At 39.0% G+C, this 15,657-nt stretch overlaps 1 protein-coding gene across 3 annotated transcripts in view; it reads right to left on the reverse strand.

Annotated features, from left to right (window-relative positions):
* Window positions 1-710: 710 nt before the first annotated feature.
* paxip1.L (PAX interacting protein 1 L homeolog) overlaps window positions 711-15,657 on the reverse strand; it is a 41,758-nt gene continuing 26,811 nt past the window's right edge. For 2 of the 3 annotated variants that reach the window (XM_041565314.1, XM_041565313.1), the window contains 8 exons: window positions 15,413-15,456; window positions 13,481-13,542; window positions 10,892-10,994; window positions 9,503-9,671; window positions 7,234-7,334; window positions 6,228-6,362; window positions 3,855-3,930; window positions 2,861-3,765 (listed from right to left, as the gene is read on the reverse strand). In XM_041565314.1, the coding sequence (XP_041421248.1) occupies window positions 3,686-3,765; window positions 3,855-3,930; window positions 6,228-6,362; window positions 7,234-7,334; window positions 9,503-9,671; window positions 10,892-10,994; window positions 13,481-13,542; window positions 15,413-15,456 (770 nt within the window). In that variant the 3' untranslated portion in view covers window positions 2,861-3,685. 3 annotated transcript variants of the gene reach the window in all.

Raw genomic sequence — 15,657 nt, forward strand, 5'->3', positions numbered from 1 at the left:
TGGTCAGCAAGGGACTTGTTATCAGGCGAGTCTACAGGTGGCCATACATTATAAGATCTGCTCACTTGTCAGAGGTACCATAAACTGAGGAGTCTAAATTGAAGGATTTATGTACCTACTCCACAGCCCTGCCTCAAAGTCATTGGACCTAAGAATGTACAACCCCCTTATAAATTAATGCAGCCCTTAAAAAACTGCAATAGATAGGGTAGATTTTTCAGAGTAATTTTTAGCCAAATAATAAAAAAAAATCAAATTTTCAGGATAAAAAAAAAACCCTTGACTTTTTCTGTTTTTTTTAGATTTTATACCCCGAACCTGGAAATAGCTCGAACCTGAAAATACTTCAGCTAAAACTTGTCACATAGATGTCAATAGCAGAGGTCCCTTTAACCATTTAAAGGTTTTTTTTCGGTGGGTTCTGCTCAAAAACTCAATTAATTAGAGTTTTTCCCGCGGAAAACTCGATTAATTTTTGGGATGTTCACCCCGAATTCACGGATTTCAGTTTTTACCATATAAGTTTTTTCTTAAACCAGAAAGCATTCAAGTTGTGAGTTCATTCAAGCTATAACAAAAACTCTCTAAAAACCTGACCTTTGATAAATAACCCCCCATAGTGTAACTATCCAATTGCACGCAGGGATGACGGTTCCAGTCAATCAGAAGCTTAAAAAAAATGACACATAGGGGAGTAATCTTTTCGTTCATATTAGTCGTAAAACAACTAAAGTATATTTATTTTCAACTTTGGAAAATCTCAATATTTCAAAAAAAAAAACAAAAGAAAAAAAAAAAAGAATTTAGGAATATGATATACAAAATAATTACAAAACATTTATTCTTTTAGTTTCAATATTTAACAAACTGAGGTCCCCCCCCCCACAAAAAATACTTTTAAGTAACATTATTTTACATTTACATAAAAAAGAAAAATGGAGAAAAAGAAAAAAGTCAAACCTCATGAAGGCTGTTTAAAACATACTATGAACATACTATGATACAGAACATAATAAATTATGTTTCCTTTTACCAAAGTACACATCCCAAGAAAAGATGCACATCATTCTTCTTCTCTGCCTACCGGCAAATATCCATTGGGGTAAATGGATTCGGAAACACAGGGTCAGCAAGAAGAGATTTTTTTTTAAAGTACTTTCCATGCTCCCTCACCACACAATGGCTGTGATGCAGGGATACTTCACGTTCGGATCAAGTAAACTTATATGTGAGAAAGTTGAGGAAATACTTAAAGTTTTGATGTACAGTAAACACAAAAAAAATGGAAATTCACAGAATGTGTAATAATAGACCTGGGGTTTGGATTGGAAATGGATTTAAAGGAGAATTCAACCCTTAACTAAAAAAAATCCCTTGAAATTTGAAATGGGGCTAGACATGATGTCCATTTCCCAGGTGCCCCCAGTCATGTGAACTGTGCTCTGATAAACTTCAGTCACTCTTTACGGTTTCCCAGCAAGTTGGAGTGATATCGCCCCCTCCATTCCCACTCTCAGCAGCCTATCAACAGAACAACGGGCAGCTAACAAGATAGCAGCTCCCAGACACCTCTACTGAAGGATTCATTTGCATTTCTAAAAGTGCACTGTGCCGGATTCAAATTTTTGAGAAGAAGCCGGTACTTTTGAGACTGCTATTGTTTCTCCCCTTCTCAATGTAATTAAACAGGACCCAGGTCGTGCTCCCTATCTTTTTTCTGCTTGGGTGCTATTCTCATGTCTACCACTAGGTGTGGCTACACAACTTGGGTCGTGTTGAAGTACAATGAAAGGGAGAAACGATCGCCGTCTCAAAGCAATCCTATCCTGAAGTGCTAGCTCCTTCTCAAAGCTCAGAATCAGGCACAATGCACTGAGATGGCTGCCTCCACCCCAATATTACAGCTATAAAAAATACATTTGCTGGTTCAAAAATAACATTTTGACTGGTAGAGTGAATTATTTGTAATGTAACTTAGAAATGAAAAGTAAAAATCATGATAGAATCCCTTTAAATATATTTCAGTTATTGATTGTTAAAGGGGAACTATCGCGAAAATTAAAATATAAGCTTCCTCATACTGAAATAAGAAACTTTCTAAATACAATTAAATATTTTGCATCATTTCTGAAATAATCAAATTTATCTTCAGTATTCCTCTCTCAGCATCTGTTTCTCTTCATTCTGTCTTCTTCCACCAGTTGGGTGTCAGATGAATGATCCAATATATCTTATAGGGGAGGCTTGCTTTCCTAGCAGATGTATTAGAGCTCACTCAAATAACTGATTCCACTACAAACAAAATCTAACAAAATAACTGCCTTTTGCACAAATTCTGCATGGAGAGAGACATGATGTCTAGTGATTTTAATAGAGTGAGCTCTAATACATCTTCTAGGCAAAACCCCCTTAGAAGATATATCGGATCATTCATCTGATACCCAATTCCTGAATGAAGACAGAACGGGGAGATACAGATGCCGAGAGAGGAATAGAGAAGATGAACTTGATTTTTTCAGAAACGGTACAGCATTTTTAATTGATTGTATTTAGAAAGTTTCTTATTTCAGTATACTGAAGCTTATATAAAATTTTCATTTTCTCCCATAGTTTCCCTTTAAATAATTTTAGATTTTCACAATGCTTAATTGAGGGGTATACTTAAAGGGGTGGTTCACCTTTAAGTTCATTTTTAGTATGTTATAGAACAACCAAGAAGCAACTTTTCAATTGGTCTTCATTTTGTCTTTTTTTTTATGGTTTTTGAATTATTTGCCTTTTTCTTCTAATTCTTTAATCTTTCAAATGGGGGTTACTGACCCCATCTAAAAGACAAATACTTGTTAAAACTACAAATGTATTGTTATTGCTACTTTTTATTACTCCTCTTTCTATTCAGGCCTCTCCTATTCATATTCCAGTCTCTTATTCAAATCAATGCATGGTTGTTAGGGGAATTCAAATTGAACAACCCCTTTAATACCAGGGCAATGAATATATCATAGTAGCTTCTAACTGGAAGGCTTTAATCACTTTCTCTTGATCACAATTTCTTCCTCTAATCAGTTTCCTGCCTCACTCCAAACCTTCATCTATCGTAGGGGAAACGATCAATATATAAACATTGATTTATATATTGTCATTTATAAACATGTGCACCTGGGCAGTAACCCATGGTAACCAGATGCTTGCTTTCATTGTTTCTACCTGCAGCAGGCTGAAAATAAGCCAATTACTGATTGGTAGCTACGGGTTACAGCAACAATGACCAGTTTTTATCATATCATATCATAATAACCGGTGAGTCAGAACCCAAAAATGGCTCCCTATACTATTTAAGATCCTTGCTATAAGTCGCCAAATTCGAAAGCCTGCTCCAAATCAGTCGGCAGAGGTAGAAAGCCACGCTTTTGGAAATTTTTTGCAAGTCCATGAGAAATTCCTGCAACTCAGTGACCATTATTCTCACTTATTCATATTAATCATTCTTTTCTATCCCTTATTCCTGACATTTAAATTGGCACTGGTGGAAAATGTGACTTAGATTTTTAATAAATTTGCCCCCCCCGGTGATATGCTCAAATCCAAATTATGCAGAAAGAGCTGGGATTTGCCTGAACAGAGTCCTGGATTCAGCGTAGTCACAGAAAGCGAATGGATAATTAAAATATGCTTTTATTCCACTTTATATTCTCAAAGGATATGATTCATAGTCCAATGCCTGGGTGAGAACTCCCGTCAAAACAAATTCTGCATTGTGCACATCTGGAATAGAGAAACATAATGATAAAGCGTGAGTAGAGCAGTAGATGAAAGTGATGGAGCATTCCTTCCATGCAAATTATCATCCTTACCCACGCTGCCAGCAAAGTATTCTCTGCACAGATGAAGATCGTTTTCGCAGGATATTAAAATGATCTCAGCTAATCGCTAAGGAAACATAAATGATAGAAAAAGTTGTTAAAACACTGCAAAAACAAACTGTTAACTATAATTTCTTCATGCACCAACCATATATACCATCATTTAAAGGAGAAACAAGATAAAGGGCAACATATGAGAATGCCCATTGGAGTAAGTTCCAGAGTTTGCAGCTCTTAGTCGCAGAGTTTGCAGCGCTAAGTGCCAGAGTTTGCAGCACAAGTCCCGGAGTTTGCAGAGTAAGTCCCAGGGTTTGCAAAGTAAGTCCCAGAGTTTGCACAGGCTCCTCCATGGAGCTGTAGTGATCCCACATTTCTGTTCCCAGAAGGCTCATAGCATCTTGCTGCACCAAACAGCACCCGTTTATATATATCACAAGTAGCAGGCCAGTACCAATTACATCTCAAAAAAGCCTTGCGTGTTTCTTGCCAACGAAAGGACATTTAGGGGGTTATTTATCAAAATCCGAAAATATCTCATTTTCTGAAATATACTCCAACCAAATCCCCCACCAAAAATGCATGGAAAAACCAAGAAAATCATACAAACATTAGAATCTTACAAATTATTTGGATTTTACGCCTGAAAACATTTTTTCACGACAACCATGAAAACTTCTGGTTATTGCATGAAACATCTGGAAAAAAAAAATCTCGATTTTAAAGATTTTATAGTCTTTTTCCTGTACTAGATTTTTTCATGAAAATGTATGGATAAATACGGTAAAAAGGTCAGCGGAAATTAGGACAAAGTGGTTTTAAGAAAATACTGAGAAATATTCAGAAATTTTAATAAATAACCCCCTTAATCTTTGGCATGAAATGTGCGAGGCTTTTTTTGAAATATTCGGTTACATTGGTCCAGTTTGTGCCAGTCTACTTGTGATGTCAAAAGTTTCGGCAACCTCGTTCAAGCTTAAGGTCTGGGACATGTGCACCTGGACCTCACATACATACTGGTGAATACACTCCTAATAATAGTTCATAATTTGGAATCCTAAATATATAATGAGTATCCAAGCACAGGAACAGCATCAGCCTTTCAATTCCCAGCCAGAGCAAAATTCAGCAGAGAAACATAAAAGTATGCATTTTCATTCCGAAATCTGCTCATTTGTATAACGACGTACCGATGCTGTGTCACAATATAATATAATAAATATAATGTATGCAACCTTGTGACAAGCAAAAATGAAGCCCCATATGCATCTAAATAGAACATAAATCTGAAATGGTAAAAGCAACTGCTCTGGAAGCTCTGACACCGTTTAGAGAAATGATCTGCTTATTGAAATGAAAGCACTTAAAGTCCAGTTAAAGGAAAACTATACCCCCCAAACAATGTAGGTCTCTATAAAAAGATATTGCATAAAACAGCTCATATGTAAAATCCTGCTTCATGTAAATAAACCATTTTCATAATAATATACTTTTCTAGTAGTATGTGCCATTGGGTAATCATAAATAGAAAATTGCCATTTTAAAAAATAAGGGCCGCCCCCTGGGATCGTAGGATTCACTGTACTCACAAATATACCAACAAACCATACATGTTAGGTCACATGAGCCAATAAACAGACAGAGTTCTGTCTTTTGCTTCCACACTTCTTCCTGTTACAGTTAGAGTTGAAGTATTTCTGGTCAGGTGATCTCTGAGACAGCACAGAGACCATCACAAAATGGTGGCTCAAGACAAGAGATGTAAAAGGGCAATATTTACTTAAATATATATTCCAGTTTGATACGATTCTTTAATATGCCACTTAATATAATATGAACTATCTGTTGCTTAAGTGTTCATTTTGGGGGTATAGTTTTCCTTTAATACAAAACATTCCAAAGCTACACTGAGAAGATTTTATAGGGAACAAGCGAAGATTCAGGGAGATTTTAATCGCCTCTTCTTCGGGGCGACTAATCTCCCCAAACTGCCTCCCGCCAGCGGGATGGCAGTCGGAACGTTTCGTTTTCCAAAGTCGCCCGAAGTTTCCTTGTGAGGCAACTTCGGAAAACAAAGAGCACCGATTGTCATCCCACCGGCGATTTACATACTAGACGGCGGGAAGCAGTTTGGTGAGATTAGTCGCCTCGAAGAAGAGGAGATTTGTCGCTAGACGACTAATCTCCCCGAATCTGAGCGTGTCTCTGCTATAACACTTTTGATATGAGGCATAACAAAAGTGGCGAAAAGGTGATGATGCCTCACATCAAAAGTTTTACCTATAACTTTTTCTACTGGCTAACACAGTCCACAAGACTTTACCTGGAACCTGCACCGAGAAGAGAAATCACATTTTGAATACCTACTTTATTCTGCTTATGTTCCATAATTTTCCGAAAAGACGGCTGCTTCGTTAGTATTTTCCCACCAGCGCATTCTACAATGGCTTTCATTGTCGAGAGACTTGGGCAAATTCCAGGGGTGAAGTAAAAATACTTCCCCTATAACAAAAGAAAAAAGTATTTTACTTATTTTAGCATTGTGTAATGCACCTCTCTTAGCTATAAAAAAAGTCATTACAAACAACTAAAACACCGCAAAGAAAGATGCAAGAAATGCTGATCCCTCCTTGTTTTTGGTTTCTGCACCAGCCCAAGGAAAACACAACCCTTAACGAGTGAATATCTCTGTCCAATTAAGCCCCCTATCTCTTCTGCTGATTCACAGCAAATGCTCTGAGATGATGTCAAATAGACAGTAATGTATAGTTACATCATGGAAAATTCAAAATTCCAAAAGTCCAATTAGGAATTCACATTAAATGCATGGGTGTCCACAGATAGGGGACAAGGGGGGGCCCCGGACTTGTTCTTGCTATTTAAAGGATATTCTCCTGTCATATGAACATTATTGTGGTTCCCTTTAATGGTCATAATAAACCCAGCCCCATACATGTGATATATGTCGCCTCTTCCAATATAATAGAATATGAAGCGCTCGCCGATCACACATAGAACGCTAGTTTGTGGAGTTGTTGGAGTAGTATAATCTCTTCGGAATCCCGCCTCTATGTGTGATATACACACTGCACTGGCTTTTCTGTGGACGCACATGGCAGCTCAAAATCCTACTCCAGTCAGCATCGCAATTATTTAGAATGACACCTAGGCTTACACGTTATACAGAGATTATCTATTCACATAAGTTTCTGCCCTAGTGGAGTTAAACCATCGAAGATCCCTATCACATTCCCAGAAACTAGTTTCATTTATAAATTAACTTTTGAGCAACCGATGCTCCCTCTGATATGCAGTGATAAAAATAAATAGCAATCATGATTTATTTTAGCGGGTTTCATTTAAAATACTATACCTTGAAGAGCGGAGTCACGTGCGCTTTTTTTAGCGATTCTTCTAAACTGAAGCAGAACAGCACTTCCGCTTCAGCATCCCGCAATATGTAATTCTGTTCCTCTAAAAAATAAAAGTAAAAAATAAAAATGGAAAACCAGTCCATGAAATGTAATAAGTATAATAGCAGGAAATATTAAGATTGCTTTTATAAAGGTGTTTGTGTCTCCAAAGGATCCATAACTCTCAGCTAGCAAACATAAGCTACTTAAAGGAACAGTTGAGTGTAAAAATAAAAACTGGGTAAATAGATAGGCTGTGCAAAATAAAAAATGTATCTAATATAGTTAGTTAGGCAAAAATGTAATGTATAAAGGCTGGAGTGACTGGATGTCTAACACAACAGGACAGAACACTACTTCCTGCTTTTCAGCTCTCTAACTCTGAGTTAGTCCCCGACTTGAAGGGGGGCCGCATGGTACATAACTGTTCAATGAGTTTGCATGATTGATCCTCGGCATTCAGCTCAGATTCAAAAGCAACAGTTATGTCCCATGTGCCCTCCCTCAAGTCACTAATTGGTTTCTGCCTGGTAACAAATCGGTGGAAACCAAGAGAGCTGCAAAGCAGGAAGTAATGTTCTGGTTATTATGTTAAACATCCAGTCACTCCAGCCTTTATACATTTCATTTTTGGTTAATTAACTATATTGAAAGCATTTTTTATTTTGCACAGCCTATTTATTTACCCAATATTTATACTGAACAATTCCTTTAAACATCTTCAATGACCAAGAGGACTGGGCCTGACATGTGATCCCCTATCTTATAGTGGGATCACTCCCAAACCAATCCCAAACAGGGAGGTCAATTAAATTCTCCACAGCAGGAAAACCTCCTTAAAATATTCTCAGCCTTTTGAGACTGGCCCCACTGGGGAGGATGGGGGCTCAGCCTTATTTAAAGTGAGATTGGATGAAGTCCTAGATATTCTAGAAACTATGGGCGAATAACAGACAACCATTACTCTACCTGGGTATTAGGATTCGTTTTCTGCCATTTTCAGCAGGATTCGGACAAATCCAAGTGCCTAATAAACCGAATCCAAAGAATCATGTGACTTTTCATCACACAAACAAGGAAATCAAAAAATTTTTTTTATTGCACACGTGGTTCTCTTTCCCCTAATTTACATATGCAAATTAGGGTTTGGATTCGGCTTGGTTCTCGGCTGAATCCTAAAATTGTGGTGCATCCGTTCTTGCTATGAGCTAAAAGGAGCCATGAGTAAAGGTTGGGCTTCAATTGAAAAAGCAAACAACCACTGGCCTAAAGGGAAATTTATGTAAAAATAGTGGCACTTAAAGGAGGACTAAAGTTCAACTAAAGAAGAAGATAGAAATCGCAGTAAAGCTCTGTCTCCAAAGATGCCCCAGTAGCTCCCCATCTTTTTTTTTTTCTGCTGATTCACTGCACATGCTCTGTGCTGCTGTCACTTACTGAGCTTAGGGACCCACTCACAATATACAGTACACATAGAATAGAAATGTCACAATATAAGGCTGATTAGTAATTAATACAGATAATTACTACATGGCAGCACAGAAACCAGTGCAATTAGCATCAGAATTTAATAATCAGCAAACCTGTAGCATCATCTTATATTACAGGGGAAGCTCATTTTCTGCTGGATAATTAGTGACGAGCCCTAAGCTTAGCTTCTCAACAGCCAATCAGAGCCCACTGAGCATGTGAGTGTCACAGACACTTTCCAAGATGGTGACCCCCTGTGACAAGTTTGAAGTCCTGAATCATTGCTGCTATTGACAAACTGAAATTTTAGGCTGGTGCAATAAGCTCAGTATATATTAAATTTTTAGCCATATTCATTTATAGGGTTTAGTTATCCTTTAAGGGTCAGGGCACACGCCCGGCGACAAATCTCCTTTTCTTCGGGGGGGGGGGGGGGGCTAATCTCCCCGAACTGCCTCCCGTCGGCTAGAATGTAAATCACAGCGGGGTGGCACTTGGAGCACTTTGTTTTCCAAAGTCACCTCATGAGGAAACTTCAAGCGACTTCGGAAAACGAATTGCTCCGAGTGCCATCCCGTCGGCTATTTAGATTGTAGCCGGTGGGAGGCAGTTTGGGGAGATTAGTCTCCCCAAAGAAGAGATTTGTCGCCAACTAAACTGATGACTAATCTCCCCGAATCGGAGTGTGTGCCCTGACCCTTAATATTTTAAGTATCTTGCGAACTTTGCAAAGTTGGTAACAAACATAGTCGTACTTACCAGCAAACTTTTGGGATTTGAAGCTCTCATCTAGCCACTCGGGGGTAACAATGTGCTTTGCCACTGAAATTGCAGTCAAGAACTTTACAGTCCGGGTCACTTTGTTGGCAACCAAGTGAGTGCATTTCTGTGCCGTATCGGCTACTTCTCCGCCAAGAATATACAGTTTCTGGAAATTGAGAACACATACAAATAAAAGCCTGTCATATAGTGCAAAACTCTATAAAGACACCAAACATTCAAGAGAATCTGAAAACATTTTGAACGAGCTGCAATCTGACATGGAAATAGGTTGTGTATGCAAATGACACTTCAATGGCTTTGATTATTCAGACAAGCGGAATACATAATTAGCTGAATAAATGAGTAACATAAGTTGGTGCTACCCTGTTAGGTCTCCATAGACACGCTTCAGATACAATTTTTTTTTTCATGCTCTGGCAAAATGAACCCCTGTGGTGCAGTTGATCTATAAACACACATTAATTAAATGCAATATGCTGCTAACAAGCACAGAAACATCGTTTACATATACGGAAGATGGGGGAAAAAAAAAACCAAGATAAACGATGCACCCCCAGCTATATAAGATACACAAATGTTTTATTCACTGCAACTATAAGAAGACTATTTGCGCTTTCTCTTCCATCAAGACCAGAATTTAAAGGGGTGGTTCACCTTTAAGGTAACTTTTATTATATTATAGATAGGAATGCACCAAATCCACTATTTGGGATTTGGCCGATGAAAGACTAGTCCGAATACTGAACCAAATCCTAATTTGCATATGCAAATTAGGGACAGGAAAGTAAAAAGTGGAAAAAAAATCTTCTTTTGTGACGGAAAGTCAAGTTATTTCCTTACATGCCCCTAATTTACATATGCAAATTAGTATTCGGATCAGCTAGGAATAAGGAATCGGCTGGATCCGAATCCTGCTGGAAAAGGACGAATCCTGGATTCGGTGCATCCCTAGTTATAGAACGACCAATTCTAAGCAACTTTTCAATTGGACTTCATTATTTTTTTTTTATAGTTATTTGTCTTCTTTGCAGCTTTCAAATGGGCGTCGCTGACCCCTTTCTAAAAAACAAATGCTCTGTAAGGCTACAAATGTATTGTTATTTTTTATTACTGATCCTTCTATTCAGACCCTCTACTATTCATACTCTCTTTATTAAAATCAATGCATGGTTGCTAGGGGAATTTGGGCCCTAGTTACTAGATAGCTTATTATTCAGCTGCTCTTCACTTTGCATTTTAAGCTAAATAACCCATAAACCTTCAATAATAAAAAATGAAAACAGATTGCAAATATCACTCTCTCTACATCATACTAAAAGTTATCTCAAAGGTGAACAACCCCTTTAAATCTAAAAAAGGAATCACCTTGATATATTGCTGGACCTGCAGTGGATCAAATCCAGTGAACATAACATGAGGTGTCTGATCAGGTGACAGCTTTTTAGTTGGAGGCGGAATATCTTCAATCCTGAAAAGACACAGACAATTTTTATTTTTTTAAATAAGAGCAAACAGTTCATTATGTTGGGCTGGTATAAAAGGTGCCTATGGGGAGCAATGAAATGGTCATTCAACTGCTTCTTCACCTTGTGTTATGTTACTGTGATGGATTCTGGGATTTGAAGGCCCTTTCCATGGAGAGCACAGATTCTACAGAAAGCATAGGGACCCCACCCAGAACCTCTTTTGCTATCGATTACTGTAAAGTGCTGCTCCTCTTGATGGCGCTATATTAATACTAGGGATAAACCAAATCCAGGATTCGGTTCGGGATTCGGCCTTTTTCAGCCGAATCCTTCTGCTCAGTGGAACCGAATCCTAATTTGCATATGCAAATTAGGGGCGAGGAGGGAAATTGAGTGACTTTTTTGTCACAAAACAATCTACCGAATCCTAATTTGCATATGCAATTTAGGGGTGCATTCAGCCGAATCTTTCGCAAAGGATTCAGCAGAATCCAAAATAGTGGATTCGGTGCATCCTTAATAAATACATGAGGATGATGAAGAACAATGCACACAAGCTATGAAGATATTTTATAGCAGCATCAATAGCACCAGAGTGAAAGTCCAACTTAAAGGGAAACTACCACGAAAATGAAAATGTAATATAAGCTTTATCACACTGAAATAATAAACTTTCTAAAAACAATGAAATATTCGGTGTCATTTCTGAAATACCGTATATACTCGTGTATAAGCCGACCCGCGTATAAGCCGAGGTACCTAATTTTACCTAGGAAAACTGCACTGCACTCACTGTGTTGACTCGTGTATAAGCCTATACTAAACTTTTGCCTGCAGGGTCAGAGACTGACCGTGTATTTGCTCCTTGCCGAACATTCTTTTCTATGCGCTGAGCACTGACACGAGCGAGTATAGAAGGTGCTGTTTCAGGTGAATTAGGCTGCTTATGTGACATTTGCGCATGTGTCAGTGCTCAGCGCATAGAAAGGAATTAAGCCTACACTGAACTACATCTCCCATGATCCCTAATCAGCCAGAGGTTAAAAGCCCCACTAGACTAGATGCCTACCGTAGTTTGCGTCACATTCGCCCCATTAGCCATGAAACGGTCTGACCTTTCAGAGCCTCCTGGAGCCGGTCAACGTCCATTGCTGGAAGAGGAGGGTGTCACACACACACAAACCGGCTGCCTCGCTCTCAGCCCCATCCGTAATCGCTTCCTCCGTGACAGTGAGGGAAACCCACAGGAGGGAACGAGGTCCAGTCCCCTGCCTCCGGTGACCATGCTGAGCAACGACGGAAACACCTAAGCGAACTGAGATCCCAGAAGCCGCCGCGCAATAATGGCGCTCGTGACGTCACCAGGAGAGGCTGGAGTAGGCAGTCCAGACCTGTACAAAATACCGGTACCCAATATATTTTTCTCTCAAGCTCTCACACTGCTTGGCTATTGCTCTCTCAGTTTAAATACAAAATGGCCGTGCGTTCCAAAATGGATAGGTATCTTGGATGTTGACGTGTAGAGACATGCCCTGGATAAATCTAAGAGGAGTCAGGCAAAGCGGAAAAACCTGGGACAGCTGGATGGTAGGTAGCCTACATCCCAACCCGTACAAATCTGTTCTTCCTCTGCCTGCATGCACGATCGAATGCTTCCCGGGTATGAAAAATTAAGGCAGGAGCGCGATGTACCTATCAGGGGCGTGATCACATCAGCAGGTTAAGCGATGCTGCAAAGCTCCTCCTACTAGGAGGGTTTTATTTGTGGGTCCCGTTGCTGTTGTTTGGTGCATGTGATTTCTCCCTTGTCCGGCTTGTGACAGTGAGTGCAGTGCTTACACGGTGAGCAGGGAAGGTGAGCGGCTTGGCTTGTCTGATACTGGGAACGAGCACGCAGCAGCAGGGGAGTACTGAGACTGAGACTCGCGTATAAGCCGAGGTATTTCAGCATTTTCAGTGCTGAAAAACTCGGCTTATACGCGAGTATATACGGTAATCAAGTTTATCTTCACGATTACTCTCTCAGCATCTGTTTCTCTTCATTCTGTCTTCATTCAGCAGTTGGGAGTCAGATGAATGATCCAATATATCTTTTAGAGGGCTTCCCTTCCTTAGATGTATTAGAGCTCACTCAAATAACGAATTCCAATACAAACAAAATAACTGCCTTTTATACAAATTCTGCATGTAGAGAGACAGGATGTCAGGTGATTTTAATATAGTGAGCTCCAATACATCTTCTAGGCAAAAGGAGCCCCCCCCCCCCTATAAGATATATTGGATCATTCATCTGTAAACTGCTGCATGAAGACAGAATGAGGATAATCATATGCGGAGAGAGGAATAGTGAAGAAAAACTTAATTATTTCAGAAACGGTACAGAAATATTCATGAAGCTTATATTAATTTTTTATTTTCCCGATAGTTCCCCTTTAAGCTTAGCAAATAAAATCAACAGTTAGGGCTTAATGCATTTAACAGTTCCTACCTTGGGCGTTTAGGTTGAACAGCAGGCTCATTTTGCTTCGGCTTTAGAGGCATTCGAATACTCTGAAAATAAAAAAAACAATTCTAACGATATGCAGAAGTTTTGACAACGATGATACCACCGCAGTAAACAATCTACTGAAATGTAAATGTGTAGTCATTCTGATCTGCCATTGCGGGTTAAAGCTTACAAAGACGGATGACATGCAACTCTGCTAAAGGTTTACATGCAAGAACATTTACTTTAGAATTAAAGATACACTTTTACTGATCCAGCACTAAAGAGCCTGACGTGTCAGTGAGGCAACTTCGGGCGACTACAGAAAACGCATCGCCGCGTGTGCTTTAGCGCAGGAGACTTTTCATTATAGCCTATGGGAAAACACGCTGAGGCAGTTCAGGGAGATAGTCGCTCAGAAGACGAGGACGATTAGTCGCCAGGCGACAAAATCTCCTCGTGTGGCCTTACCCTAATTCCCAGAGTGTTACTAATGATCCAATCACACTGCAGGGTGCTTCTCACAATGACGAGCAAATAGGAAACGAGTGTTAGAAAAGCATTTGTCAAGGCTAGGGACCTAGCCGAAACTTTAGTCATTTATAATAAATATTATGATTTTTATAAGTGCTGAGAGGGCGGACCTTCTTGTAGTAGTTATGGATAATTTATTGGCACTGCACCCAGGCAAATTCAAGCAACTTTATCGAGAGTGCTGCAAACCCTTGGATTGTACATACACATATATATATTCCACATAGTTTTGGTCTGAATGCAAATTTTGCACACCGTCTAGGTCTACTTAAAGGGATACTGTCATGGGAAAAAAAATTTTTTTCAAAATGAATCAGTTAATAGTGCTACTCCAGCAGAATTCTGCACTGGAAGCCATTTCTCAAAAGAGCAAACAGATTTTTTTATATTCAATTTTGAAAGCTGACATGGGGCTAGACATTTAGTCAATTTCCCAGCTGCCCCCAGTCATGTGACTTGTGCCTGCACTTTAGGAGAGAAATGCTTTCTGGCAGGCTGCTGTTTTGGTCTGAATGCAAATTTTGCACACCGTCTAGGTCTACTTAAAGGGATACTGTCATGGGAAAAATTTTTTTTTTCAAAATGAATCAGTTAATAGTGCTACTCCAGCAGAATTCTGCACTGGAAGCCATTTCTCAAAAGAGCAAACAGATTTTTTTTATATTCAATTTTGAAATCTGACATGGGGCTAGACATTTTGTCAATTTCCCATCTGCCCCATGAGAGAGAAATGCTTTCTGGCAGGCTGCTGTTTTTCCTTTTCAATGTAACTGAATGTGTCTCAGTGGGACATGGGTTTTTACTATTGAGTGCTGTTCTTAGATCTACCAGGCAGCTGTTATCTTGTGTTAGGGAGCTGCTATCTGGTTACCTTCCCATTGTTCTTTTGTTTGGCTGCTGGGGGGGGGGGAGGAAGGGGGGTGATATCACTCCAACTTGCAGTACAGCAGTAAAGAGTTATTGAAGTTTATCAGAGCACAAGTCACATGACTTGGGGCAGCTGGGAAATTGACAATATGTCTAGCCCCATGTCAGATTTCAAAATTGAATATAAAAAAATCTGTTTGCAGAAATCAGTGCTGGAGCAGCACTATTAACTGATTCATTTTGAAAAAAATGTTTTTCCCATGACAGTATCCCTTTAATCAGAACCCTGTTGGTAGAAAATAAACCAATCTTTGCAGCTAAACAGTATAAATTGACTCTAAACCCAATGAGAAATAGCAGAATTAAATCTATACACGTAGATGTGAACCAAGTTATTTAGATGCAAAAGCCTAAAAACTGTACAGCAAACCACAGTTAAAAGTAAATGTTAGGAAGACTGATGAACAACCGATATCTTATTTCATGCATATAAAACATTCACTGATAAAATATCTGATATTCTGCATCACTTACCATCAGAACTTCCGAGGACACTTTCAATGGCATTCTCCAGGCATCTATCAACAAAATAAGACAATGAATTGCAACACATAAAAAAAACACATTTAAAGTGGGCCTGACACCCAGACATGAAAAGCTGTATAAGAAAAGTCCTTTTCAAATTAAACATGAAATCCAAATTCTTTTGTATATGAAAGCATTCATAGCTGTTGTAAGCTCATTTAAAAATCTCAGCTGTCAATCAAATATTGTCTGCC

The sequence above is a fragment of the Xenopus laevis genome, chromosome 6L (assembly GCF_017654675.1).
Source record: "Xenopus laevis strain J_2021 chromosome 6L, Xenopus_laevis_v10.1, whole genome shotgun sequence".
Taxonomy (NCBI): Eukaryota; Metazoa; Chordata; class Amphibia; order Anura; family Pipidae; genus Xenopus; species Xenopus laevis.